Source organism: Canis lupus, chromosome 20 (genome assembly GCF_011100685.1).
Source record: "Canis lupus familiaris isolate Mischka breed German Shepherd chromosome 20, alternate assembly UU_Cfam_GSD_1.0, whole genome shotgun sequence".
NCBI lineage: Eukaryota > Metazoa > Chordata > Mammalia > Carnivora > Canidae > Canis > Canis lupus.
Window position 1 is genome coordinate 36,758,358 of NC_049241.1, and position 27,137 is coordinate 36,785,494.

The following is a 27,137-nucleotide window of genomic DNA, read 5'->3' on the forward strand; positions in this document are numbered from 1 at the left end:
AAGCAACCTCGGGGGGCCTGATGTAAACACAGTAATGCTTCTTTAAATAATCAACCATTTCCCAAACTGCCCGTGCCAGGAGGTGGAAGAGAAGACAGAGGGAAGGCCGGGTCCCTGCCCACAAGCAGCTCACACTCTTGTTAGAAGTAAGAGAACAGCCCCAGATCAAGCACAAACAAGCCTGCGGCTCAGAGGACCGGGTTGCTCCCACCCCAGGGGCTGGTCTGGAACATCCGCGAAGAACACACCAGCTGATCCCACTGCTCCAGCTTCAGCCTACCGCACCCACACTGCACGGGAAGGAGTCGGGACCCACTCGGCAAAACCTCCAGCCTCGGATGGCCACCCAGCTGCAAGCTGGGACTGTATTCATCGTTTCGATTTCTCATCACACACAAAAGGAAGCGATATTGAGAGTGAAGAGGTGATGTTAACTATGCTCTATTCACACTTAGAACCAGGAAATCGCATCTGCTTGCCTATGGGGCTGACTGGGTCGCAAGCCTATCCAGTACCAGGTGAAATAGTTTGTGGTTTGCATTTCAGGAGCACAGTGAATTCCACAACTCTCAAGGAGCTCAAGGAAGTCAGCACTTCGAATGACAGCTGGTCTTTGAAAATCATGAAGGGTGAGGGTGGGTCCCTCAAGCTTATACCAGACTGGTTTGGTTCTCTGCCCACACCGGCAGCCTCTCCCCAGCATCATCACTGTGGCTGTGCCGGCAGGTGTGGCTTCCCTTCTGTGTGGGGCCCCCATGTGGCAGTGAGGTCACGGGGAGATGAGTGGATCTGGGAGTCAGCCTTGCACTGCCTTCCAATGGGATCCAAGGAAAGGTGAAGCCGGGTCCTCTCCATGGAGTCACTCAGTAGACAAGACGGATGCTTTGTACATGTCCCCAGCTTTCCGGCCCACAAAACATGTTCACACACATCCCAATTGGGCTTTCCTTCCCTACTCTAGGACCAGGAAGGACAGCAGGGGTCACAGGGAGAACACGAATTCAAGGCCACAACACCTGCCTCCTAATTCAGCATTCTTCCCACGACGTGGCTCATATACACAACATGGCTCATACACATGGCAGGGCACAACCCAGAAGCAATGCGGGACCTGCATGGCCACAGGACCTGTTTATAATCTCAGGGTCTTAGAATAATCCAGGGAACCCCTGAGCTTCATCTGTCTTATCTGCACGATGGAGGTGGCAGTCCCGACTGCATGACTGGTTGTGAAGACCGGGCAAAAGAGGTGTAAAATGCTTCACCTGGTGCCAGAAATCTAAGGGTGCAGAGTTCAAGGCACAGGCCCTACTAGCTCACTGCACAGAGGGCAACACGCTCTCATCCAAAACGTCGGTGTGGCCACCAATACCAATCCCAGGACCCCCCAAGTCAAACTTGGTCTTTCTGTTTTCAGCCACTGAGGACTTTGAACACAGGCTCCCCACTGCTGGAAATGCTGATCTCAGCACTAGGCAAGCTCAACGGCAGCCTCTGGGTGCCCAGGCCCCCACACATCTCTCTCCTCTACTGCCAGCAAGCCCAGAGCTAGGAGCAGCCACCAGCCCCTACCTGAAGAGCATTCAAGGCTGTACCCCTCGCCCCACCCCCATGCAATGAGCACAAGGGCCGGAAGGTACAGTGGTCACAAAAGAGCACAGGGGTTCAGCTGGCATGGCCTGTAAGTGGGATTGAAAAGCTCTCACAGCACCCCAAAAGGAGAATTCACAGGGTCCCCCAACACTCAGACACTGCTGAACCCTGAACCTCCCTGGGAAGTAAGAGCCTCTCCCTGAGCATTCCTGACAAAGTAAACCGTGTCACTGGCAAACTACAGCTCACTCACGTGTTCTTTTATTGACTCCTCACAAAGACTCCATGCTGGACAGGACACAAGTATTATCATCCCCACCTTACAGAGAAGGAAGCCAAGAACAAGGGAGGGAAGAGAAGGAGTTCAGTCACAGAGCTAGTGAGGAGAGACCTGGGACCCAGATATAGCTTGCCTTCCTCTGAAGCCTCTGCTCCCCTAAAGAGAGGACACGGGCTGAAGATAGGAAGGTGAGGAGGCAAATCGGGGCACCCCCCACAGGCCTAAACAAGCAAGGCCTGGTGTAGAAGGAAGGAAAAGATGTAGCACCTGAGGTTTGTAGGGTTCCCTTGCCCAAATCATTTTCCATCCTGTCAACGTAAGCAAGTGTTACTTCACTAGTCCCACGTCACAGGTGAGGAAAAGGAGGCCAGGAACCACATGCAAAGAGCCAGGAACAGCCTGGGCTCTAGGGAGCCTTAGTTCTGGTGAGTCCCGTACCATCTGTAGGACTCATTCTCCCACCAGAGCGATGAGCAGAGAGGACTCCTGAGGCCCAAGAACACAGCATAGTGGGAAAGGCCAGAGAGGTCTGCATCCTACCTCTGCCACTTGCTGTCAGGTCGCCCACCCTTCCGGCCCCAGCAAGGCCACCTCCTCTGTGAAGTGTGAGTAATGCTCACAAGGTAGCCGTAAGACGGAAATCAGATGCCCTGATGGGAGCACCTGTGGGGCTCGAGGGATGGTCGTTATTCCAGTTCCAGACATCACCCAATCTTCCTGTCTGAGCCGCAGCAGTCAGGCCAGAACTCTCAACACCTGTTTTGCTCTTTAGAGCTTGTTTTCTTTCCTCTTCTGAGTAACATTTAAATCAAGACACGGTCAGGAGTCTCCCACCTGGGCTGAGCAGGAACAAGATGCAGCTGGTAAGCAGATTCCTAGTTAGCTAAGAAAGTAGTCTGTGCAGACACCCCCAAGCCTCATGGGAGGGTGTTGAGCTCTGGACTTTTCTACCCTGCCTCGAGATGACTCACTGTGCAGAGGCAGCCTTCAGCCTTCCCAGCTGTGGTAAAATCAGATCCTGACCATTACACCAGCCCCTTTTCTTTACCCTGTGTTCCTAGGGCAAGAAGCAATCCTCTGCGGTTGTCTAAGCAAAGGCCGGGTATGGTCCTGGCCTAGGTCTTCTTCCTGTGATAGGGAGGCTAACTTTCAGGCACTTCCTCACCAGGGACATCCAAAAAGCCTGCAGGACCACTGCCGTCTTAGACTGGGTCAATCTGGCAAATAGCCTTCCAGAGAATGGCTTTGAAGAGCAAACCCTCGACCCAGCAAACCACCCAGGAAACTTCTCTAGCTTGGCGTACCCAGTCCCCACTCTGCCACTCGCTCACCAGGTCAGGAGGAAGTAGGTCTGTCTTCCCAAGCCCCAGCTTCTTTCTTGGTCTCTAAGGCTAAGAACAGCCATCCCTACTTCACAAGACTGTGTGGAGGCTTAAGGACATGTCACTGTGGCTCATGCTAATAGCGACAACCCACAGTGACACCATGTTTTCTAGCAGCCAGGGCCTGCGCTAACCACCTAAGCCACTTTATTTCCTCTTCCACAAAAAGGAACAGATTCAGCTCAAAAAAAAAGCAGGCTTCTGGTCATAGGTAGTGAACAGCAAAGCTGCAGACTGAACCTGGTCTGACTCCAGAACCCATAATCTAGCTGCTTTGCCCTACAACTGTGGGAGCACAAACGCTCCCACACTTTCCACTTGCAGGTAACGCTTTTCGAGAATTAAAATGCAATCAAGTCTACTTAATACCCAAATTTAAACTGCACCCTGATTCTCTCCAGCCACAATTCCCACCTGGAAATGCCTATGGGTGGTGGGAATGAGATGGCATGAGAAGTTTCTATGCCAGCCCACGAACCTAGATTACAAACAACCAAAATTACAAATGTGAAACCTGCCCTGAGGACCCACCTTGGTGTTCTGATGCTGCTCTGCCCCCTTGGCTTCACGCTCTACTGAGCGTTAAGACAGCATCAGCCACGAGCCTCAGGTTCCCCCCACACACAGCCCAGTGGAGGAGTGTGGGCTCTTAAGCCAGGAAGCCAGGTGTGAACCCTGGCCCTGCCAATCCCTAGGCCTTGTAGCCTCGTGTTAACAATTTAGCCACTCAGAGCTTTTTCTCCTCGTGCCTCAGCTTGAGGAAGACTCCTTGGGAGTTTAGGAGAAAGATTCAGTAAGAACTGAAGGCTATTATGTATACAGAGCCCCCCATCCCCACCCCCACCCCTGGCTCAGTCGATGTCAGCCATGAGCTAGTAACAAAGGCAATGATCTCCAAGCCTCCAGTTACTGGCGAAAGGTAAGGAAGGGGCACCTGCATGGCTCAGGTGGTCAAGCGTCTGTTTTTGGCTTGGATCATGACCTCAGGGTCCTGGGATGAAGCCTCACACTGAGCTCCCTGCTCAGCAGGGAGTCTGCTTCTCCCTCTCCCTCTGTGCTCACATGTGTGTTCTCAAATAAATCTTAAAAAGGGGCAAGGACACAGGGAATACTACCCACACTAGAACAAAGTAACAGAGAAACTGGTGATGCTCTCTGGCCCTCAAGCTGGCCAATGCCCTGAGTCTTTCCATAAGATAACGTGGCTATTTACGGTCAAAAGATTCCTGAATGTTGGTATGCATGAACAAAGGGAATAATTTCTAAACTAACACAGGGGAAAGAGTGATCAAAAGTCTCTTTGGGAAGATAAACAAAAATCAAGGAGAGAATTCAAACTCCATGGAATGCCCAGCATGCTAAGAAGAGAATTCTTTTGTCATCTGATGTTTCGGCGGTCCCGCCTGCCTCCACTGCCCCCAGTATTCACCCTGCCCAGTCAGAGGGGAAGTGCCTGGCTTCAACTGGATCACAGCTATAAGTGGAGGGCTTGGGAAGAGACACACCAGGAGACAGGAGACTGGGCCTAGGCCCCCACTTGGTTCCTCTCTCACCCTGGGACCCTGGGCAAGTCGACTGCTGAGTGTGAAAGGAACACATCCATCCAGAGGTCTCTGGGACCCTTTCCAATCCCAATCTCAGCCGGTCTGTGATTCGAGTCCAGCCACTCACGGTAAAGGAGAACCCACCATCTAACCCACGTACCGCTGTCCCATGCGGTTTCCCTGCTGTCAGCGAGCTTCCCAGCTGGCCCAGCGAACACACAGCAGCGCCTTCTCTACCAGGACCACTCTAGGTCCACCCCGCGTGCCCTTCTAGAAAAAGACCTCTTAACCACCCCCCTCTTACCAAATTCTTGCTGGGTGTCACTACTTCCTTGAATTCTAATTCAGAATTGTAGATGTTTTCACTTCATTTCCTCCTGATAAAACCTTCAAAAAGAGCTTTAGATTGATTCACCATTAATTTATATTTCGACAATTCGGAATTTGTGAAAGCCCAAAGAGAAGTTCATTTTTGCATTATCGTGGAAAACGGACTAAAGGGGCTAATTACTGGCTGTTTTTGTACAATTTAAAAGCAGTCATTTAAATATAAACATTCATTATGCTCCATTGTTCTCTATTTACTGAAGAGCATTCAAGGATGTCTTTTTAAAAAATATATTGGTCACTTCGTCGGAGTAAAATAACAAAAGCACATCTCTTCAAGCTTGAGGGGTTTGGAGGGGTTTTCTGCACTTAATTCATAGCATCCTTTTATAGTCTGACTTAAACAAGTCAGGACAGGAAGCAAATGTGTTTAATGGTCTCTGTTTTACACATAATAAATGCTCGAAAAAGTGCTTTATGCATGATTTCCCGATTGCAGTGTTAAACTGCTCTTTTTCATCTTCCCAGCTCTACTTCTATAGCAGTTTGTATCATCAAAAAGCAAAGCTCTCCTAGCGCACAGAAGCGCCTTCCTTACGCCACCGCAGTTCAGTGTTGCGCGCTCACCCTTCAGCAACCGCGAATCCAGAGGCCAGCTGCTCGCACGCAGGGCCTTTCTGACTCTTCAACAAAAGCACAGCGACGACAGGGCTCACCATGCCTGACAGGGTACTTTGTACAAGGACCCACGCTGCACATTCCTCCTTGGATTCAGTTCCTAAAAAGTGCTTCTCTGAATGAATGCAGCTGCTTCCTATTGTTGAGAGGATAAAAGCCGTGGAAGTTAGGCTGGGCCTCCTCTGGCCACCACTGCTGGAAATCCTAGCGGCCAAATCCGTGCCCAGGTGTTAGCAATCCATCAGCTTCGAGGGCCACCGCCTCCGCAGGGCAGGTCTACTTTGTTTGGATTCCACACTGCCTCATCTGGCATCAACTTCCCTTCCCTAGGCCACCTCAGAGCTTTTGGAAGGGGGGCGGGGGGCATAAACCCTATCATAAATACCCTAAGAACAGCAGGATTGTACTATGCCTGAAAATAAAACAATAACGACAACAACATGGGACAGTAGAAACAAACCAGGTGACATTTTTCTTCCCCAACTGAAAGGAACATAAAGGCAGTGTTCATCTTGAACCTGTAAGCAAGCAAATACTCCAAAACTAAGAATCCAATTTTTGTATAAGTAACTTCTTTACCTATTAGCTACCTAGAATGAATGTTTCACTTGAAAGCACTACAGTACCCAAACGTGTGACAAAGGACTTAGGCAAAGTAACAGGAAGGAATCATAAGCTCTGGGGCCTTCCGTCTGGATCTGTGGTTCCAAAGAGATGAGAAATCTAGTGCTCGGGGCTTGTGGACCTCCTGCTCTACCCAGAGGCTCCGGAGGCCTAACCAAACATCCAAAGAGGAAGGTTGAACCCTATTCCCAACATTTCCTTTCCCATAGCCCGAGACAGAAAACACATAAGGGCACTGTCAGAGTTAAATGACAGCGGATCTCAAGGAGATGTGGGGGCGGGAGTTTAAATCGATACAGGCTTAGTGGAGGGCGATGTGGCAGCAAGGAAGGAAATTAAACATGCACTATCCTCCCACCCACAGAGTTGACTTCTAAGTACTTACCCCAGAGAAGTGTTTCCTTGTATACACAGAGGAGTGCATAGGAGGATATTCGGCGCAGTCCTGTTTGAGATAGCAGAACTGCAGGAACTAACCTAAACGCTCCTCAGACAGAACAAGTAAACCACGGCACATTCATACAGGGAATATTTTACACCAGCACCAAGTGGTTAGATCTCTGCATGCAGATATGGAAAGATCTGTAAGATACGTCACGTGGGGGGAAAAAAGAAGCTATTTCATACACGCATTCTGTTCCCACTGGCGTAAAATTTAAAATACCCAAACTAAATAGACACACCCTTTAAAATGCACAGGTTGCAACACACACGTACACGGGGAAAAGCAGTTCTAGATGATCACACCAAACTGATGACTGAGTAGAACGAGCTAGAGAGGCAAAAAGGGACTGCGACTTGATAGTGTTTTCATTGTCTAGAGGAATGCATTCGTGCAAATCTTGAATGATGATCTGTTGTAAGAATGCAAGGTAGGGAAAACAAAGCAGGTTTTTCTCCCACCCTGTGTGGTGGGTTTTCCTGGGCACGCGAGCCTCAGTGGCTTGGTCTATAGAAGTCAGGGACACAAGAGCCTCACATCAAGTCTCAATATAATATCTGTTGAATGATGGTGCCTTGACTTCCTGTCTTTTAAACAAGGGTCCTTACAGCTCTATAAAATTATCTGTGAGCACGCTGTGCTAGACTTCTCCATGGACACAGGAGGCAGGGAGAGGTGGGAGCCTTCCACCCGCTTCGAAGCCCCTCCCTTCCTCCCAGGCTGGGTCCACCTGCCAGCCACAGGTGCCCTGAGCAGCCTGCAGCCTGCCTTTTCTCCATCAGGTCAGCCTCCCATCTCCCTCCAGCCTGCCCTCAAGGTCACTCTTTCAATAATTTCAACAGATGTCCTGTTATTTCTAGAATTACCACTCAGCCAATAAGGAGAAGGATACAGAATTGACAGAAAGAATTGCTTGGAGGTTCAGGAAAAGCAAGTCATTTTCCCCAGCCTCGGCAATGTCTGGGGGCCTGCTTAGTGAAAGTCACCAGAAGGTTTCACCCTTGAAGGTGTGTGTCAAAAACACCCATCCATCCATCCACCCACATTCCCCCCCACCATACACAAACACACACACACACAGGACTAGTCACCTCAGGCAGTTCCTCCTTCAGTCTCATCTTGAGCTTTGCTCACTGTGTCCTCCTCCCCACCACCAGGCATGGCCAGCTTTGCCTACGCAGCCACACAGCCTTACTGTCCACAAGCACCCCAGCTGCAAGAACTCCAATCCCACTTGAATGAAGAAAGGAAGACACCTTCTGCCACCTTTCTTCCTTTGATCCCATGGGCAAAACGGGACTTGGGGGACATATCCTGTGCTGTCACTGGCAGAGAACCCCCAGAGTCTGAGCACGGTAGGAGGCAAAAGCAGGAAGGCTAACATGTATTCCTGGATGACCTGCCAGTCTCCCACCCTGATCCCCGCCCCACCACCAGGACAAAGACACCCATCAACATCCCTTCCCTTGCCACCACATCTGAGCAACAGTAACACCTTGTGAGGCCCTTCCCTATAGCTCAACCACTACAGTTCCAGAGCCTCTAGAATTTCTTTTAGGGACTTTCTTAGGGGAGGAGCTGTTGGGGGTCTGTTCTGGATCCCCACCACCACTACTACCAGTATTTAACGAGACATAAGTATCTCTAGTGCTGGGCAAGTTGTCCCCTCTGAATCTGGAACTCCTCACATTTTGCAGACAGTTAAAAATTAAACTGTGATCAATCCAGTCAAAAAAAGAAACTAGGGATCCCTGGGGTGGCGCAGCGGTTTGGCGGTTTGGCCTTTGGCCCAGGGCGCGATCCAGGAGACCCGGGATCGAATCCCACGTCGGGCTCCCGGTGCATGGAGCCTGCTTCTCCCTCTGCCTGTGTCTCTGCCTCTCTCTCTCTCTCTGTGACTATCATGAATAAATAAATAAAATATTAAAAAAAAAAAAGAAACTACCCATAAATCTGCCATAGGGGTCTCTTTTTTTTTTTCTTTTTTTTTTTTTTTTTTTTTGCATAATCATTTTTTAAAATACTGAACTGAGGTTAAGGTTAAGGAAGGAATGCATCTCCCCATAAGCCCTCATGCAGATGGGCTAAGGGGGGATGCACACTTCAGATGGTGTATGAGGCAAACCCAACTGCAGGCCAGCTGGACTCTGCCACAGACACTCGAGGGCTGGGGTACACGGTGGCATCCAGATACCCTCTTTTAAGCCCCTTTTCCAGCTGTCTCTGATAGGATTTCTACCTCTTGGACTTTTCAGTTAGCTAAGTTAACACACACACACTTACACTTTTTTTTCAACTAAGCCAATTTGAGTTGTGTTTCTACAACCCATAATCCAATAAGCATTAGGTAATACACCAATATATCCAAATATCTGAACTCTAACACAAGCTCATTTGTAAAGGGTTTGAGCAAGGAAGTTCAGTGTTCAAGGTATGATTATAAAACAATGATATTTGCTTTTATAACAAACTAACCAAAAGACTGAGGACCCTTTAAAAATTCTTAAGGAATTTAAATAGTACCAGATCCAAATTCTTTTTAAGAGCTGGACTTGGTCTCTGAAAAACTGTCAATACTCGATCAAAGTCCATTCAGTAAAAGATGGAGCCGGATAACTTGTTCTTTGTCAATATGAGGTAAGACTAGAAAAGACAAGTGATTATTTGTGCAGCACATAAACTGGTTTACATTTTAAGATTAGGAAACCAGCGCTGGGTAAAGCCTTACTATACAAGTCTATCTACTCTGGTCATCTTGCTGTTTCCCACCCCGACCCGCCGTCCTTCCATGAACTGTGATGCTCATGCTCACTCACAAACGGTGTACATACAACACTGAGCACAGAAGCCAGCTTACGGCCTAGGGATTTGAAAAGCATCAACAAGTACTTGTATTTCTCCTCTCCTGCTTCAGATATAAAGAGTTAAATTTGGCAAGAAAGACACAATCCTGAAATTAAGGGCAAACTCTGACAGGTGTTTCCTGGGATTCTCATTAATATTGGACAATGAAAGTCAGCCTCTCAGGCAAACATTAATCATTAGCCAATTGTTGAAAATTAACTACTGATCCATAAGGACATCACCGCGAAGCCCTTGTACAGCCATTCATGTATTTATTCCCTCATTTCACATGCATTTCCTGGTGCCTACTATGGGCCAAGCACAGGGTTAAGTTCTCAACACTACAGAGACGAATCAGATGCCAGCCTCTGTCTCTAGGAACACATATCACTTACTAGCTGAGTGAGCCAAAGAAGCAGGCCGGCAGACCCCAGAGCACATGGGCAGAGCCACCACACACCAAACCACTCCCCATTGCGGGTATAAAATGAGGCAGAAAGGGGCTAATCTCTGTAAAGAGGAGAGTTTACCATGTCCATAGGAAGGCAGAGGGAAAGCAAGTATTTAAACACAGGCAGGTGGGGTGGGAGGCAGGAGTGGATGAGGCTCAGAGGAGGCTGAGCTGAGAAGGCAGCACATGAGCTATCCTAGAAGAGAGAGAACCTGGTCGCGCAGAAATAAGGGCACACAGTTCAAACAGAAAGATAATGAAGCAAAGACACAGGGTGGAGCAGGTACAGAAATAAAACCCACCTTACAGGCTAAGCCCAATGAACCAAGTTATAAAACTGTGTTTCAGTAATTCCCACTATCTGCAAAAACCATGAGATGCTAAACTATATGGCCACACAGATCCAATGAGCTTGCTTTTTAAGCCCAGGAAACGTTGTGCATTGGGATCTCAGCCGTGGAAGAGAGAATGTAATCAAAGTACACTGTCCCACAACATTCCTGGCCATTGTAAGGCATCTTACAATGGTCCCACTGCCAAGGGTCCACGGCTAGCACGGCTGCTCAGAGAGGCTCCCACCACTCGCCTACTCTGAGCACAAAATGTGCTATAGCGATGGCTCAGCTCTGAAACCCAGCTCCCAGAGCACCTTAAGCCAGAGGTGCTTGAGAAGCAGAGTCACAAGACCCCAAGCTCTTCAGGAATAAGCACTTACAACTTTCCACCCACTCACAGCTAAGGACCTCCAAGGAGTCCACAGAGAGACCTGCCACCCGAGGTAATCCTGAACATAGCTCAGAGGAAAGAATGCGGGAAGTGCTTCTCCTCGCGGTCACATCAACAACACATGTTTACTGAACAGCTACTTCATACCACACCGTTGGGGATTCCAAAATGATTGACTAAGAATTGTATTCTGAAGATGCTTAATAAGATAGAGATAGGATGAAAAAAAAAAGATAAGAGATAGGATGTGCATATGAAGAACGAAAACATAGGGCATTTTATGCAGGAAGATCCACAAGAGAGGTTCAGATAGGAGTGTTACTTTGGGTGAGGGTCAGAAAAGCCCTCGCGGAAGAGACGTAGTTTGAGATGATTCCTGAACACCTCCCGGGTCTGAAGAAGAGGCACAGCAGATGGAGAAAGGGCCAGAAGGTAGGCAAGCATGTAACAGAAGAGTTTATGGGTGAGCAAATGGGGGAGGGGTGGGGAGAGGGCCAGGAGGTAGGCAAGCATGTAACAGAAGAGCTATGGGTGAGCAAATGGGGGAGGGGTGGGAGGAGGCCCTGAAGGAGGGGTTCAAAAAGCCCTCTGCGGCTGGTGTCATTCGTAGACATCAGGGGAGGTCTGAATTGGCAGATGAGCACCCCGATTTGGGACAGTTCTAATTTGAGGTGACTTCGCAGTACAGAGAGCAGGGCTCAGCTTGGGGCTGGGTTGTATCAGGAACAGGTGGCAGAGACAACTTCACCAAGTCAGTCTGTGCATGAGAAACTGAAGGCTGGGAGGCAAAATAAAGTGTTCTTCAGTACAGTGAAGATGAGTATTGTAAGCAGCCCTGCTCTGGCACTCCAGAAAGCAGAGCTCCCTCACCCCCTGCTCCCCACCCCAGGCTTAGAAGAAATTAAATAATGATACACACTTTCAATAAGTGGAACTGAGGAGCTAGCACTACAGACTGCGCCAAGAAGGGTCTCACTGTGGGAACTCAATTGTACGGTTTCCATGGCTTCAACCTCCACTAGTCCCTACAAGTCCACAAATGAAACTGCATAGAAACTTGAGATTGTTTATACTTAAAAAAAAAAAAAAAAAAAAAACCCTAACCCTGGGAAAGCTTGCTCCCCCCCAAGGTTGTCTCCAGATTCCCAAAGCTGGCTCAGTTACACACAACTCAGACCAAACACACATTGGCCCGATGGGGATGGCCACCTTTCTTACCCAATAGAAGTAATCGTGTTACCACAAATGACCTGTAACAGGCAGAAACTGCTTGGCACAAGGCTGGCTCTAAGGGTTCAGCGTACACATCTCCCACAGAGCGACAAAGCAAAGAAAACCACCAGCTCCCTGACATGTGCAGCTCTGCAACCCGTATCAGTCTCTGCCCTTTGATTTGCCATTCACGTTAACGGAAAGGTATTTACTACAGATAAAAAATAAACTTCGTTCAGCTGCGTCTAAACTGATCCCAAAAATAGAGCAATCACTTTGGTACAAATTGGGTCAAATGTATTAAAAAAAAAAAAAAAAAAAAAAAACCTGGCTCCCTGGCGGGAGCACTGACATGGCATGGGACCTCGCTAAGAGTCAGGGGAAAATCCACTAAGATCTTCCCTTCCCACAGTGGTAAAGGAAATATTTAAAGAGTCAAGCAGAGAATAAACTCATCTGGCCATGTGACCATCCAAGTGAAACAAGACAGAAACTCAAATGCTGGAGTTTCATAACGGTAAGAGGTCAAAGGCATATATGTTGGTTTTTAGAAAGGCCTGCCAAACTAATACACTGCCTCCCTCCCCCATGCCTTAAAATACCACTGTTTAAGAATTGTCAAGAAAGCATCCGCTGGGAGGGATTGCAAGAAAGAAGAGAGATTTATCCATTTCCTATATTTTACTCCCTTACTCATCAGCTGAGAAATCCAAATGGTCTGATGGCAGATATGAGCGCCCTGAATTTCCCTGGGAAAAAATCAGAATATTAATTGGCTTATACACACAGCTACATTAATTATTCCATTGATCTGAATTAATCTGCCTTTCTGAAAGGTATTTATTTTCTAAGTTTGTTTAATCATGTTCTCTTGAGCTACAAAAAGCAACAAACTGGGTCACCATCCATGTGGTTAAATTTGGTAACAAGGCTGACACCATCTGTGGCCTAGACTCTGATGATCCATCCCCATTGATGGGGGCTTTTCACCACTTCTGCTCTTCCTTTAAAGTGATCATCCAATGTCAACATGTCTAGGACCAAATCAGAAACTGTTTAAAATATCCCAAAGCACACAAATCACCTCTAGTATACTGTACCATTAGCACACTAACAGTATATGTGTATCCAACTCCCGTTGAGTTGTATTTTCAGTAGCAATATCCAAAAGATTTTTACATTCTCTAGAAATCAGACTATAAAAGCCCAAATAAGAACAGACATTATATATATCTTATATATCTGACATAGGCCACAACATTTTAAGGGTAGCATGAAATCCTGTATATAAACCGTTAAGGCTAAAATCACAAGAGTATCATGTTAGTAACTTCAGAACCCAGGAAAGCCCCCCCCACACACACACACACACTAGTTCTGCCTTTATACCACTCACTTAGTTGCAAATAGCCACCCTACTAAAATACAGCTTCAATATGAGAAACCAGAAACAACTGAATCTAGCTAAAAGAGGAGAAAGCAAACAAAGAGAGAAAGCTCCCCATTACCCAGCACTGGCCCCCTGCTCCACCTGCCTTTCTGCACAGGCTCCCCTAAGGAGGATGCTGCAGCTCCAGAAAAAATCCTGACATGCCTTCTGAATCATCAAGAAAAGATTTTACAGAATGTCAGAGGTAAACACAATCCCAGTGACCTTCTCATCCAGACCCTTTGACAAATAGGTGAATGGCAATGCGGGAAGGATTTGGGAAATGCCCCCCAAAACACAGCTAGTTATCAGCTCAGTGGGACTAGCTCCTAGTCCCAACTCTGGTGCTCTTTAGGGCTTTCTTTCTTTCTTTTTTTCTTTCTTTTTTTTTTAAACTATATCAACCTTTCCCAAAGAAAGTCCCATAAAACACTGGTTCCGTGATGTGTTCTGCCAAAAAACTGTTTGAAGAATCCATGACCAATTACTTTTAGTGACTAGCTGAGTTAAACAAAATGAAACTGGTTTTTTAACTACAGACCTTCCCGGAGCTCTTACTGAGCTAATGTGCACTATAAATCTTTAAGGGAGCAATAAAGTATGTGGAAGTATCCCAATTTATTTAACCCTAGAATCATTTTATCTTGGGATAAAATATATCTTCATAGGATATTCCTAGTGGAATACTACACTGTATTCTCCAAATTATGTTCCATGTCGATCTATTCAGTTATATTCTGATTTTCTAGAAATGAATAGTTCACATACAAAATCTATGATAATTTTCTACTTACCAGAAAAATTGACCAAACAAAATAGCCACCACTCCTAAATAAACACCAGATTTAAAAAAAAAAAAAAAAAAAAAGCAGCTAATATTATCAGGAAAAGAATGGTAGACAGCAAAAGCCTACGTGAAGAGAAAAGTTATTTTAAAATCTGCTACAAACCTCTTCCATAAAAAAGTGCCACATCTATTTATGCAAGATTCATGACTTTAAACACTTTCATTCAGTATAAATTTGAGAATACAGGTCAGAGAGAGAGAAAAAAAAAAAAAAAAAACCACAAACAAACCCACTGTTGCAAAGCTCCAGGAAACATCACATGCATAGCTGTAAACTTCAACCACGCAGAAAGCCAGCTGCCAGTTTAAGTAGAGAGGCAAATGATAACCACACGTCAGGACAGGCGGGAACTCTAAGGATACTTACCAAGTTATGATTTGTTGAATTAGAATCATCTTCAGGGAATGGGATGTAAATAGCTAAGGCCACACAATTGGCAAAAATAGCCAATAATATAAATATGTCAAATGGTCTGAAAAATTTTGTTAAGGCATATATGTCTTATGTAAACATAAACCATTTCTCTCATCACACTCTCGATCACACCACTCTTGAATCACTTTGGAAATGAGAATTAGGCCCACGCGTCCTTTCTCGGCCGGCTGTTGTGACCACTAGGTCTCCAGCAAATATAATCGTCCGTGGTCATCTGGCAGGTCCTCCTAGCGAATGACTTTTCCATGTCCTTCCTTCCCTTGCAAGGATCACATAACGCTCTTTCTCTGCTATGCAGGTTATATTGAAACCTAAACATACATCCAACTAGGGCACCCCACGAATCGCGTCTCTGCTTCTTAAAGTTTTAAAAGTGACAAAGGCCTTAGAACACTAGGTTCCTGGCTGTTGTCGACAGAAACAGGAGCCCTCATGGGACAAGTCTCTTCCACAAACCCTTGCCTCCATGTGTTAAAGCCATTTTCTCGGGGGCTATTCCTGGCTGGGTCAGTCTCCTGTCTGGCCCCGGGCAGGCCAAGGCACCAGAACTTTCTGCATGCTACCTGTGCATGTCTCGTGGCACGTTCCAGTACCTCAGACACTGTAACAAGCAAGCCAGGCTCCAGCTCCCCTTCTGCTTCCTTTACTAATCAATGCCTATCACTGTTTCGGATTACAGCTGGACTGGAGCTCGGTTTCTAATGAGCTGTTACTGCATTCAATTTATAAACAAATTAAATAAAAAGCCATAAGAAATCAGCACCAGACACTTTGAAAGTACAATTGAACAATTCTAAATCTCGGGGGTCTGTCTGGAAGAAATCACTTTGAAGCCAGCTTGCAACAGATACTTGCTTCAACATTCAGTGTTATTAAGAGACATTGTCAAAACTGGCAATGCAAAATTTGGCTTCTGCCAGAATGACTGTTTTTCTTCTTCTGGCTTTCAGGCTTTCCGAATGCAAGGTTTCTGAGCACCAACATAATCTGCAACTTGGGGGGCAGGGGGCGGGGAGCTTAATTTTATAACCGTGTTTCTCCCATAACCTCACCCAAAAAAGGCAAAACCACTGGTTTAACTAAATATCTCCAAGTACTAAAGCTTTGAGGAGGTGAACAGACCCTTCTCCATTCATCCTGAATATCATTCCCGGAAATCCAAAAATGCTAAAGGAAACAAAGGCATCTTACTCACTGGGGATATCCTGAATCTCATGAAGAAACAGCCCCTTAAAGAGCTTCGACACTCACCACAATAAAGACATGAATGACATTCTTCTCTTACTAATTTTGAGGGGTTTATTTTTAAAGCCAATTAGCTTTCATTCATATTTATTTTTTAACTCATCTCGTATTATAAAATCTCTTATCCAAAGATCTAACCTTAAGACAGTTCTCCTGCAGAAGACTTCAGGATCCTCTTCACTTTTCCTTTTTTGCAGTTCCTACTGAAATTTTAAAAGCCAACTGCCCCAGGATTATTCTACATAGAAACACACCTGTGGTCTCTCCCATCCCCCATACCACCATTCTTCCTTTTGTAGTTCCCAATACTAAATGACAGGCCAGCAAATCTGAAAAATACCAATGCTATTCAGGAAAACCAAACACAATTTTGTTTTTCCTTTGTGCTGGTCCGGTCTCAGTTGCCAGGTGTTGGTGGATACTATCTCACTGCCACAAGATTTTCACAAGCCAAGCGGAACAGAGAGACAGAGAAATAGATGGATCTGCTCCTAAAAATTCCTTCTGATAAGGTGAACCCTCCTCATTCTCCCAAGATGCAGGACACTCTACCTCATCTGGGCGTACAAACCAATGAGGCTCTCACTCTCCCAGGGCTGACTGGGCCTGCACAGCTGGCTTTCGGAGGATTTCTCTAACATGCTCCCTGAACTAGAAGGGAACTGTCACTGGGAAAGACAAACAGATCACATGTTGTTTAAAGATCTGCTCTACAGCGCAGCCCCGGTGGCTCAGGGTTTAGCGCCGCCTTCAGCCTGGGGTGTGATCCTAGAGACGGGGATCAAGTCCCACGTCGGGCTCCCCGCATGGAGCCTGCTTCTCCCTCTGCCTGTGTCTCTGCCTCTCCCTCTCTCTGTGTGTCTCACGAATAAATAAATAAAATCTAAAAAAAAAAAAAAAAAAAAGATCTGCTCTACAGACTGTCCCATTTGTAGGCAGGCTTCTCCCTGGATTGGCAGCCACATCCCCTCGTTCCTATACATACGTGTCTGGCCATGCCTGGAAAAGTCGGCAACAAGATCCAGGAATTCAATCCGTGCACATACATTGCTATATACAAATTACTGTGCACGATGAGAAACAGCACCAGGCCTCCCACCTCACTCCACAAGAAGTCAATGACCCCGGAGAGGTCTCTGCTCACTCAGAGTCACGTCAAACCAACCTCAGGAGGAGGCGATCTTTCTGGCTGAGTGCAACCATGCTTCTGACCAGAGCGATGCCACTGAGGCACATCCTATGCACCTAGCTGCCTCCAGGCTGATGGTAGTGTTCATTCTCAGACTGGAAAAAAACTTACAGAGAAAATATATCCACGCAGCCTCAGCTATGTGAGAGACACCATAACTCCCCCTAGAGAAGAGGCATCTGTTCTCAAAAGGAAAAGCACATGAAAACCCCTCAAACCTTATCCTTGCATTTGGCTGCCCTCTCCAAAACCTTTCTGGACAAAGTTACCTCATTTTAATTCGTGTCCGTAACCTCAGAAAAGAGCCAGCTACAACAGAAGGCATGCAAAGAACTGCCTAGCTGGGTCCTTGGGGTTATAAGGGAGTTTTGGCCTCACCTTCCAGGTGGTGGTCAATATCCCTCCTTCTTAGCCCTTTCACCCTGGGCGCTGTGGGGGAAGCCCTACACTCACACTGCTTCCTATGGTTAGGAGCTACTCCAAGGCTCCTGTTGGTCCCAAATACACTTCTGGGAAAAGGAAATGCTTTGTTTTACCCAGACCAATGAATCATCTGACTAATTAGAAAGCCATTTGCTCAGAAAGGAGGCCTCAGTCAACCTCTTCTGGAGGGTGGCAGTAATTGGAGACTTGGCCTCTAGAATTGGGGAAGGGGGTGGGCAGGCCAAGCACCCTAGTTTTCCAAGATCCGGGACGTCACAACCATCCTGGGGCATTTGGAGTTCAGTTTTAAAAATACAAAGGAGACACCCAGAAATGCAACTCCAGTCCAAGGACACAGACAGAATGTTTTATAAAGGCAGCAACTGCAAATTCCCCCACTGACAGACTGCTCTCTAACTCACAAGGGCTCAGGAAGAAGAGGCGCACACAAGCCTCTCCCTCCACACGCTCCCTCACGCTCACGTTTCAAATGCTTTTTTGGAACATGTCAAAAGGAAATTCCAGGAAGTCATAGCATTGAAGAGCAAATTGCTCCCTCCCTATGAAGCAAGTGTTCATATTTGTAGCTACCTGAACAATCAGAATCGGCAAATGTCAAAGCTAGAAGCAACCTTAGCAGTAGTTGGAGTTTCGGAAACAAATTCTAAACATCAGAATGAGAAGATGCCACTAAAGGTCAAAAATGTATTCATTTCTAGCAGAGTCTTGTACAGTCTTTTTGTTTTAAATCAGCGTACCTTATTTGCAATAGCTTCAATGCATATCACTGCTCCAAAAGCAATGGTGGGTTTAAACTCCCCATCTCATGGTGACCAAAGGTCAGTTTCCTCTTTAATTACCACTTTGAAGTTTCAGGCTATATCCCCCACCTCCATCACTACACACACACACACACACACACACACACACACACAGCTAAATATAACCATAGAGCAACCCCTTGGCACCCTGAGGAGATAGGAAGGTATATACAATGCAACCCTTTACATACAGCTTTTCTGTTGCTCACATTCCAGACTGCTACGACTTTGTAAGTGCCATTTCAGAAAGCAGATCCTTTTAAAGAACAGATGGTAAAAGAGAAACAAGAAAGACTTCCCCCCAAAAAAAGGATACTTCCATTCCACTATACTAATGCAGGCTCTTCGGATGGGGTTATTGAGTGACAAACAGAAGAGGGCGCGGGCAGGTCGGCTGTTGGACGAGTTACCCTGTTTTTTGCTCTTGGCGTATTGCTGACGTTTTCTTTGGGAGAGAGATCCCACAGGTGGGGGTGCAGAGGTGCTCATAGTTTGGGCAGCCTTGGCCTGTCTAGCAGCATCGATTGCAGCTTGCCAAGACAGGACGGTTTGCTTGGAGCTATTCGGCTGAGAAGTTGGTCCTTCACCAGAAAGAGGGAGTCTGGTGCCTCTTGCATAGTTTGCCTCTGGGAAGAGGGGAGGAAAAAGAAAAATTTAAAAACGAATAATGAGAAACCAGTGTCAGAAAAAAGCAAAAGTTGTCTCCCATCAATAACAGGGGGGTATGCTTCCCATGTTTCCATTTTGTACCTCATGTCCTAGTTTTCAGAAGCAGAAAATGTGGTCAACCAGAGCAGCCAAAGAACTCCACGTGCTGTGCCCTGAATATCAGTGGCATAGGACCACTGCTGCACAGGGGTGAGTGCCTCTCTATAACCCTGTCTTCACAAGGACTCTGCTGCTAAATGTCTTTCTTCAAACTGAGGTCATCCACATTTATTCCACCTTTTCTGACTTTTAAAATACATGTATCTCTTATGAGTTAATAGATACACACAATAGCTTTTCTCCAAAATAACTACCCTCCTCACCACCCCCCCCAAAAATGGCAGTGCCAATAACTCAATAGTCTTACTCATTTTCAGGGTGCCACTCCAATATCTTTGTACAGCCACAAATGCATTTTTTTCGGCATAGAAAAAAAAAATCCTGCACTAGGCACCAGGGCAATACCAAAAGCCCCATAACAAATATCTAGATTATGCACTGACACTTCCTGCAAATGAAAATTCATGATGCTTGGGACTCATTTCCTCCACAGGCTTCCGAAAACAGAAAACATCTTTAGGGCTTTTTTGCATTTTAAATTGCAGCCGCAGCAGCCAAGCCAGCATCCAGAGAAACAGTCAAGGCAGGCAGCCTGCACCCCTACACCTAGGAGAGACAGGTCCCTCAAGGCCCAGGCAGGAATCATCCAACGGTAGGCTGGCATCTAGGTACCAGGGCAGAGCCCCAAGGGGGCCTCCGTGTGCAAAGCCCCCTTCTGACTTTGGGTCAGGCCACCACCACCACCACCACCCGGGCAGGTGTCCCAGGCACTTGCCTACCTTGAGTCACAACCTCCTCACTGAGACACAAGTCAAAGTGAGAGTGGTGGCAAAGGCAGAGGGATGGGCGTTTACAAAACCAATTCTTGCTAAGTAAAGAAGGAGAGAGAGAGTCCAAGCCAACACAGGTCGGCCTGCCCAGCACCCGGAGCAGGGGGCCAGCAGCGCAGCCAGCAGCAGTCCCCCGCTGGGGAGGAATCCCGCAGAGCCTTCCCTTAGGCTCACCCTTGGGAATGCTGTGAGTCCACTGAGGTTGGGGGGGGGGGGGTGGTGCGGGGAGTGGAGGTGCGTCCCCGGCCTCCAAGGAGGAGGTAGGAGGGCTGACCAGAAGCTGCTACGGCCGCCGTCGACCCAGCCAGCCCGGCCGGCGTGGTGGCTGCACGTGGTGCCCAGGCCCGGCTGGGGAGAGGAGCCCCGGAGCGGCAGCGACTCCCCAGGCATTGCTAGGTTACCGACGTGAGCACAGCGGCGCTGGGAGCGGGAACACGCTCCACCCGACCCCCCGGCCGCGATCCCCAGACCCGGCCTCCCTCTTCCAGGGGCGGGGTGTGCTTCACCCACCGTCGCGGAGAGGGAAACCGGGCAATCCTAGAATTTTCCGGATGCCACTGGAGACCAGGGGGCGGGGAAGGAGAGGAAGGCGAGCAGAGGCTGGAAAGGGGGCTCGGGCTGGGGATTCACAACCATCCCCCTTCCCTCGCTCGGGAGCGTTGGGGGAAAGTTGAGCCCGAGGACACTGAACCCGAATCACCTCGGCCCGCCGCCCCTCCGGCGCACGGTACTCCAAGGACTCCACGGCCGCCCCCACCCCACAAATGCAGAATTAACTCTGACATTCAAGGCCTGAAGGGGAGAACGGAGTGGCTGTCACGCATCTCCCCTTCCTATGTAGATGGCACCGAGCTAGAAGCATCCTCTCCAACCCTCTCAACCCACCCAGTGCATCAGAGACGGGAGGGGGTGGGAAGGAAGAGGAGGACCATGACAAGGATGAGATTTGGCAGCGGGTGCCCAGGCTCTGCTGCTCACCGTTCGCGTGGTCCGCTTGCTGCTGCCGTTGGTGGTGCATGTTTTTCATCATCATCATCATCATCATCCACGAACATTTATTGAGCGCCTACTGTGTGCAGGGCACGGTGCTGGGCGTTGGGGCGGGTGGGGGGGAGGAACGGGCAAGGGGGTTTACCAATAGGTAGGAGCCGCGGTCCCTGCCCTTATGGTCGCTTCGGCAGGGGGTGGGGAGGGACGGGGACGGATAGCAGAAAATAAGAATAATTTGTAAAAACCGCTCGCCACCCACGCTCCCTCTTTTCCAAAAATGGAGCAAAATAAACTTTTTTTTAAAAAAATAAGATCAGATGTATATATTATCTTAATAATATATACATGTAAATTTTTATTGTTATTATTATTATTATTTTTTTTTTTTTTTTTTTTTTTTTTTTTTTTTTTTGCTGCAAAGGAGAATTGGCTTGGTGTGTCCCCCCGCCCCCCCTTCTAGCGGAGGGACGCCGCGGAGATGCCGGCCCGGCCGCCGGGGCCGCTCGGAGCGCCCCCCCATGCCCGCCCGCCCGCCCGGTGCCCGGTGCCCGGTGCCCGCCGCCGCCGCCGCCGCCCGCGCCGCCGCTGGCTCGGGACCGCGGGCGCCCCGCGCTCACATCCGGGGACGGAGGCGCTCGCTCGCTCGCTCGCTCCGCGCCCGCCGCGCCGCGCCGCACGCCGGCTTCGCCCTACCGACGCTGCGCGCCCGCCGCCGTCCCCTCCTCCCCCGCCCGCCGAGCCTCCCACGGGCCGCGCCGCCGCGCCCCGCCGCGCCCCGCCGCGCCCCAGGGGCCGGGCCCGGCCCGCGCTGTCCCCGCTCGGCCCGCGCGCCCGGTGGCCGCCGCCTGGGGCTCGGGGTGCCGCCGCCCCGCCGGCTCGCAGGACCCGCGGGCGCCCGGGGGCTGAGCGCGCTCCGGCCGCGGCCGCCGCTTAACCCCGTGCGCGCCGCGGCGTGCGCCTCCCGGCTCCCCGGCGGGGGCGGGCGGGGCCTGCGGAGCCGCGGACCCGGCTGCGGATTAACCGCTCCTCCCCTGCATTTCCGCGGGGCGGGGGCCCGGGGCGGGGGGGCGGGGACGCCGCGCTCCGGCTCCCGCGCGGGCCCGGGCTCCGGCGAGCGCGTCCTCCGCACACCTGGAGGAGGCCCCGCCCCCCGGGGGCGCAGGTGCCTGCGGGCGGCCGCGGCTCCCCGCCCCCTCCGCTCCCCGCCCCCCGCTCCCCGCTCCCCTCTGGCTCCCCGTGGCGGCGGGGGATGGGGGAGCTCTGCGCCCTCGAGACCAGCCACTGCCCCCAGGTAACGGCACCTTGAGACCTAACCGCGTGTCCAGAGCGTCCCCACCTCCAACCCGCGTCGGCCCCGGCGCCGCCACTGTGGGCTCAAGGACTCAGGGGGTGACGGGGGCACTTTCCCCTCCTCCTCGTGTCTCCGCACCCACCCCCTCCCCCCACGTGTATCTGCCGGCAGGTACGAGGAAGTGAAGGCCAAGGTCCTGCCGACAGGGAGTGTTGCTGCAAGGAGCTGCTGGCCGCCGCCGAGGAGAGCAGGAGAGCGCTCTTTGGGGTGGGGGCTTCTGCGAACGGCAGCTCCTGTCTAGAAGGGAAAACGCTGTATCTGCTGGATGACTGATAGTTCTCATTTAGCGTTGAGCTGGCTGTTGGGAGAAGGGCTTCTGCTTTACTTCACAAGATTCGATTTATTTGCTTTTGTTCCGATCTGCATGTTCCCACAGCGTTTTAGAACGTTTGAGCACAGTGTCTTTAAAGCAAAAAATAAAGCAAAAATCTCAGCGTGACTGAAGAGGATAAGACGAGTTTATGGGAAGGTGCTCCTTGGCCAAAGAAAGCCTGCTGGGCATCAATTGTTCGGGCCACCTGGGGAGAGAGACTGGGGACCAAGCATAAGGCTTTCCAGGGGCCTTCCTCAGAGGGGCAGGGGACTGGAAGGGTTAAAACAGGCTCCTTGTCCTTGTCTCTTCTTCTGTTTTTAGTTTTTGGTTTTTGTTTTTTTTTTTTTCTTCTTCTTCTCCTCCTTCTTCTTCTTCCTTTTTGGGGAGGTGGAGAGGCAGGGGAAGAGCCCCGCGGCCTAGCAGTAATATAAAGCCGGCCGGACTACCTCACCTAAGGCTGCCCATGAGCCCAAATCTGAAGGGACAGAAGCTGGTTGCCTTCAAAGAACTTTCCCACCTACAGACCTTAAGTGCTGACGCAAGTATAAAATTCACACAGTTACCTGTCACTTTTGGATGGTCTAGGGCCTCGCCTCTTGGGAGACCTGTTCTGCAAAATCCCACCCTAATATTTGCTCACAATTCAGTTCAGCCAGCGACCCCTAGGCTAGGTGTGGTCAGGCCAAATTCACCGGTACATCCTCTCCCTTATGGAGATGCAGTCTAGTGAAAGAAGAAAAGCGTGTGTCCACCTGTAATACCGTGTGGAACCGAGGAGCTGTATAGGTATGATGAAAAATGCTATGCAAGCATCAAAGAGGTTCACTGTAATGAGGAAATCTGAGACGTTTTCACAGAAGACATGGCATTCTGATTCTTAAAAATTGATGAGGTGAGGAAGGGGGAGGGGTGAGCTGATGGAGCACAGGGCAATTTTAGGGCATGGAAGCTATTCTGTATGATACTGTAATGAATATAGCACACTATGCCTTTATCAGAACACATAGAATGTACAACACAAAGAGTAAATGTAAAATATGGATTTTAGTTAATAACAGTGTATCAATATTGGCTGGTGAATTGTAACAAATGTACCACACTCATCCAAGATGTTACTAATAGGAGAAACAGTTGGAGGAGGGAGTATATGGGAACTCTGTACTTTCTCTGCAATTTTTCTGTAAACCTAAAACTGCTCTTAAAAAATAAAGCCTGGGGCACCTGGGTGACCCAGTCGGATAAGTGTCTGGCTTTAGCTCAGGTCATAATCTTGGGGTCCTGCGATGCAGGATGCGGCATTGCAGTCCAGGTCCCTGCTCAGTGGGGAGCCTGCTTCTCCCTCTGCCCTTCCCCTCTGCTTATCCTCTCTGTGTGTCTCTCAGATATATAAATAAAATCTTAAAAAAAAAATAATAAAATCTATTACAAACAGGTGACTAATTTTATTGGGCTTTTGGGGAATGAGTGAAGGCGGGGGAGACTGAAGTGCAGGATGGGATGTGTTTGAAAATAAGCAGGAGTGTGGCAGGGTTGAGGGGCAGCCCTCCCAGGCTGGAGGAGGAAGGAGGCTAGGTCCACAAAGGCAGTCAAGAAGCATTGCTGGCTCGCTAAGAAAACCAGATTTATCTTCTCAGCAGTGGGAGCCTGGTGAAGGTGCTTAAGCTGAAAAGCAGCACGATTAATTGTGACTTGGGTCTCTGGGTTTTGCACTTTAGATCTTAAAGACTTTGTAGAATTCGAATCTTTAACATTGTTCCATCGTACCTTCTGAGTCCCATCTTTACATTGTCTCCAGCCAGATTTTTTTTTGGGGGGGTAGGGGGGTGAGGGGAGGACTTGATCCAGCACACCCCTGAATGCTTTGGCCCACTGGGTAATTTAAATATTCCTTTCCCCATACTAATGTGAATTACTGGATAAATAAATAATAGCTAATATTTTTAAAGGCTTCCTATGTCCCAGGCACTAGTATGGCTGCTTTACACATATAAACTCATGTAATTCTCATGACAAGCCCAGGAGACAGGGCCTATTAACATCCTCACTTCACAGATGATAAAACCAAGACACTGAGGAGTTAAAGGACTTTCCCAAGACCACACATTTATTTGGTTGCTGAGACAGTAAGACCCAAAAAAGACTAAAATAAAGGATTTCAGCTCCAAATCAGCCACATGTGTTAAGACCCAAATATGTCACGAACATGCTATCGTGGGGCTTTAATCCCCATGCCCTCAGACATAAAACACTCCCCTTTAAAGGCACTGAGTGGGCCTTCTGGAAGTGGTTCCCTGCATGTATTTCACTTTTTAAAACCTTGCTGATAGCCCAATCCAGAGCCTTATGACCTCACACCCATAGATCACTAAGTAGACGCCCTACCTCCGTTCCTCCTTTGGTAATAATCCATCCTGTGCTCAAAAAAACACCATGCCACTTCCGTAACTGAAAAAAGCCTGGTTCCTCCTTCCTTCCATGTCCAAGCTAAAATCCTCTGACTAGTGCTCAACCTTATCACCTCGCACCATTCACCTTCACCGTGGTCAGCAGTCTCCTCATTAGACCGTGAACATGCTGTGCTCATTTCTGACTCTGCTCTGGCTCGTGTTTATTCGTTGACCTGAAATCCTGTCTTGCTGACCTCTAACTAAACCCTACTTTAACAAGTCCCCACCAAGTCCCAGCCTTCTCCCAGAAGCCTTCTTTGATTTCTCCAGCCACTGCAAACACAGGTGCACCCACCCCTGCCTCCACCTCCCCTTGATTACATACCTTCTTGTGTCCCGTTTGATTGCTTATTGGCTATGAATCTTGTGTATCCAACCACGGTGTGGGTCCTTAAGCAAGGATCACCTCCTTAGCCGTCTGCCCCCACCTGTCAAGTGTTGTGCACACAGAAGACACTAATACTCTGATTAATCTGCACTGGATCATAAAAGCCCACAGATATCACTAGAAACTGTCAGGTAATATTTACAAAAATCCCATAAGTTTTTGGCAAGACACATGGCCCTTAGATGGTATATACATACATATAGATATATACTCAAAGGGAAAACTGGGTCTTTGGGACTCTAGGAATCCTAATTAAGGAAAATAAATAAGCAGATCCTAAAGGCTCTATGTAGAATATACCTATAAATGAACTGTGAAGCTGGGTCTCAGTGAGTCTCTCCATTCTCAGGCCTTCATGCCCTGATCCACTAACCACCAGACAAGTAAATAAAGGGGGTCAGGACATGCATTCCAGGTAAAGGAATGGTATTCACAAAGTTAGGCAGAAAAGTCCAGAGCATGTGCAGTAATCAGTAAGGTGGTCAGGCTGGGAGCTGGGGGTACTTCAGAGATTGTGATACTAAGTGAGACTGCACAGACAGGATGGAATGGGATAATGGAAAGTCCTAAACCTCCAGCTCACCAGTCTGTGTGTTGTCCTGGGGTCCAGCAGTTCTCAAGCTCTTTGGTCTGAGGACCCCTTTACACTCTTAAAAATTACACCTTGGCACACATCAGGTTCCTGGGATCAAGCCCCACATTGAGCACCATGTAGGGCTCCATTCTCAGCAAGGAATCTGCTTCAGGATTCTCTCCCTCTCCTTCTGCCTGCCTCCCGCCCCACCCCCACTTGCTCTCTCTCTAAGATAAATAAATCTTTAAAAAAAAAATTATGGTAGACCCCAAAGAGCTTTGTTCTATAAATTATATCAACAGGTATTTACCATATGCAAAAATCAAACAGAAAACATTTAAAAGTCATTTATCATTCACTTCAAAATAGTAATAATCCCATTACATGTTAACATTTTTTAAAGAAAAGTAACTATAATACCCAAAACAAAACAGTGAGAAGAATAGCATTCCTTTACATTTCTGTAAACCTCTTTGCTGTCTGACTGTAAAGAAGACACCTGGATTCTCATACAGTCAATCCATAGTACTAAGATGTTGGGTTAAAGTATAGGAAGAACATCCAGCCTCATATAGTTATCTAGTTGGAAAAGAGAGAAGCGTTCTAATAGCACTTTCAGATAATTGTAGATATTCTTCTTTGCTATGACATTAAACTTGACTGTTAAAGGTTAGTTGAAATATGGAATTTGAAACCATAGCAGTGAAACTTCTCATACTGTTACATTAAAATCTATCAATTTATATTGTACTTTGAGTGGATCTTGTTACTCCATGCATAATTTGGTAACATGCATTGGTCATTTGGAAAATATTGGTTCACTGAGTTACATAGACTTTCCAAATGTTGACATATTTCATTATACAGTATTTTTAAAAACCCACATTCTTGTTATCACCACCAATCTCATCAGAAAGTCTTTAAATATTGGGAAGCTGTCAAGCTCTCAGTGGTAGATAGAAGTTTTTCAAAGTTCTAATTTT

At 48.1% G+C, this 27,137-nt stretch overlaps 1 protein-coding gene and 1 long non-coding RNA gene across 22 annotated transcripts in view; one reads left to right on the plus strand and one right to left on the minus strand.

The window, feature by feature from the left end:
• The window catches only part of CACNA1D (calcium voltage-gated channel subunit alpha1 D), a 297,961-nt gene extending 276,491 nt beyond the window's left edge, over positions 1 to 21,470 (minus strand). For 11 of the 21 annotated variants that reach the window (XM_038566165.1, XM_038566164.1, XM_038566151.1 and 8 more), the window contains exons 1-3: positions 21,070 to 21,218; positions 18,810 to 19,119; positions 14,747 to 14,852 (exon numbers count right to left, since the gene is read on the minus strand). In XM_038566165.1, the coding sequence (XP_038422093.1) occupies positions 14,747 to 14,852; positions 18,810 to 19,119; positions 21,070 to 21,136 (483 nt within the window). In that variant the 5' untranslated portion in view covers positions 21,137 to 21,218. Of the gene's footprint in view, positions 1 to 14,746; positions 14,853 to 18,809; positions 19,120 to 21,069 lie in introns of all 21 variants that reach the window. The other 10 variants (XM_038566161.1, XM_038566153.1, XM_038566162.1 and 7 more) reach the window with 4 other exon arrangements.
• Positions 21,471 to 22,268: 798 nt separating this feature from the next.
• Positions 22,269 to 22,871, plus strand: LOC111091442. The gene is made up of 2 exons (XR_005374443.1): positions 22,269 to 22,372; positions 22,544 to 22,871. It is a non-coding gene; the product is annotated as an uncharacterized LOC111091442 (long non-coding RNA).
• The last annotated feature ends 4,266 nt before the right edge of the window (positions 22,872 to 27,137 follow it).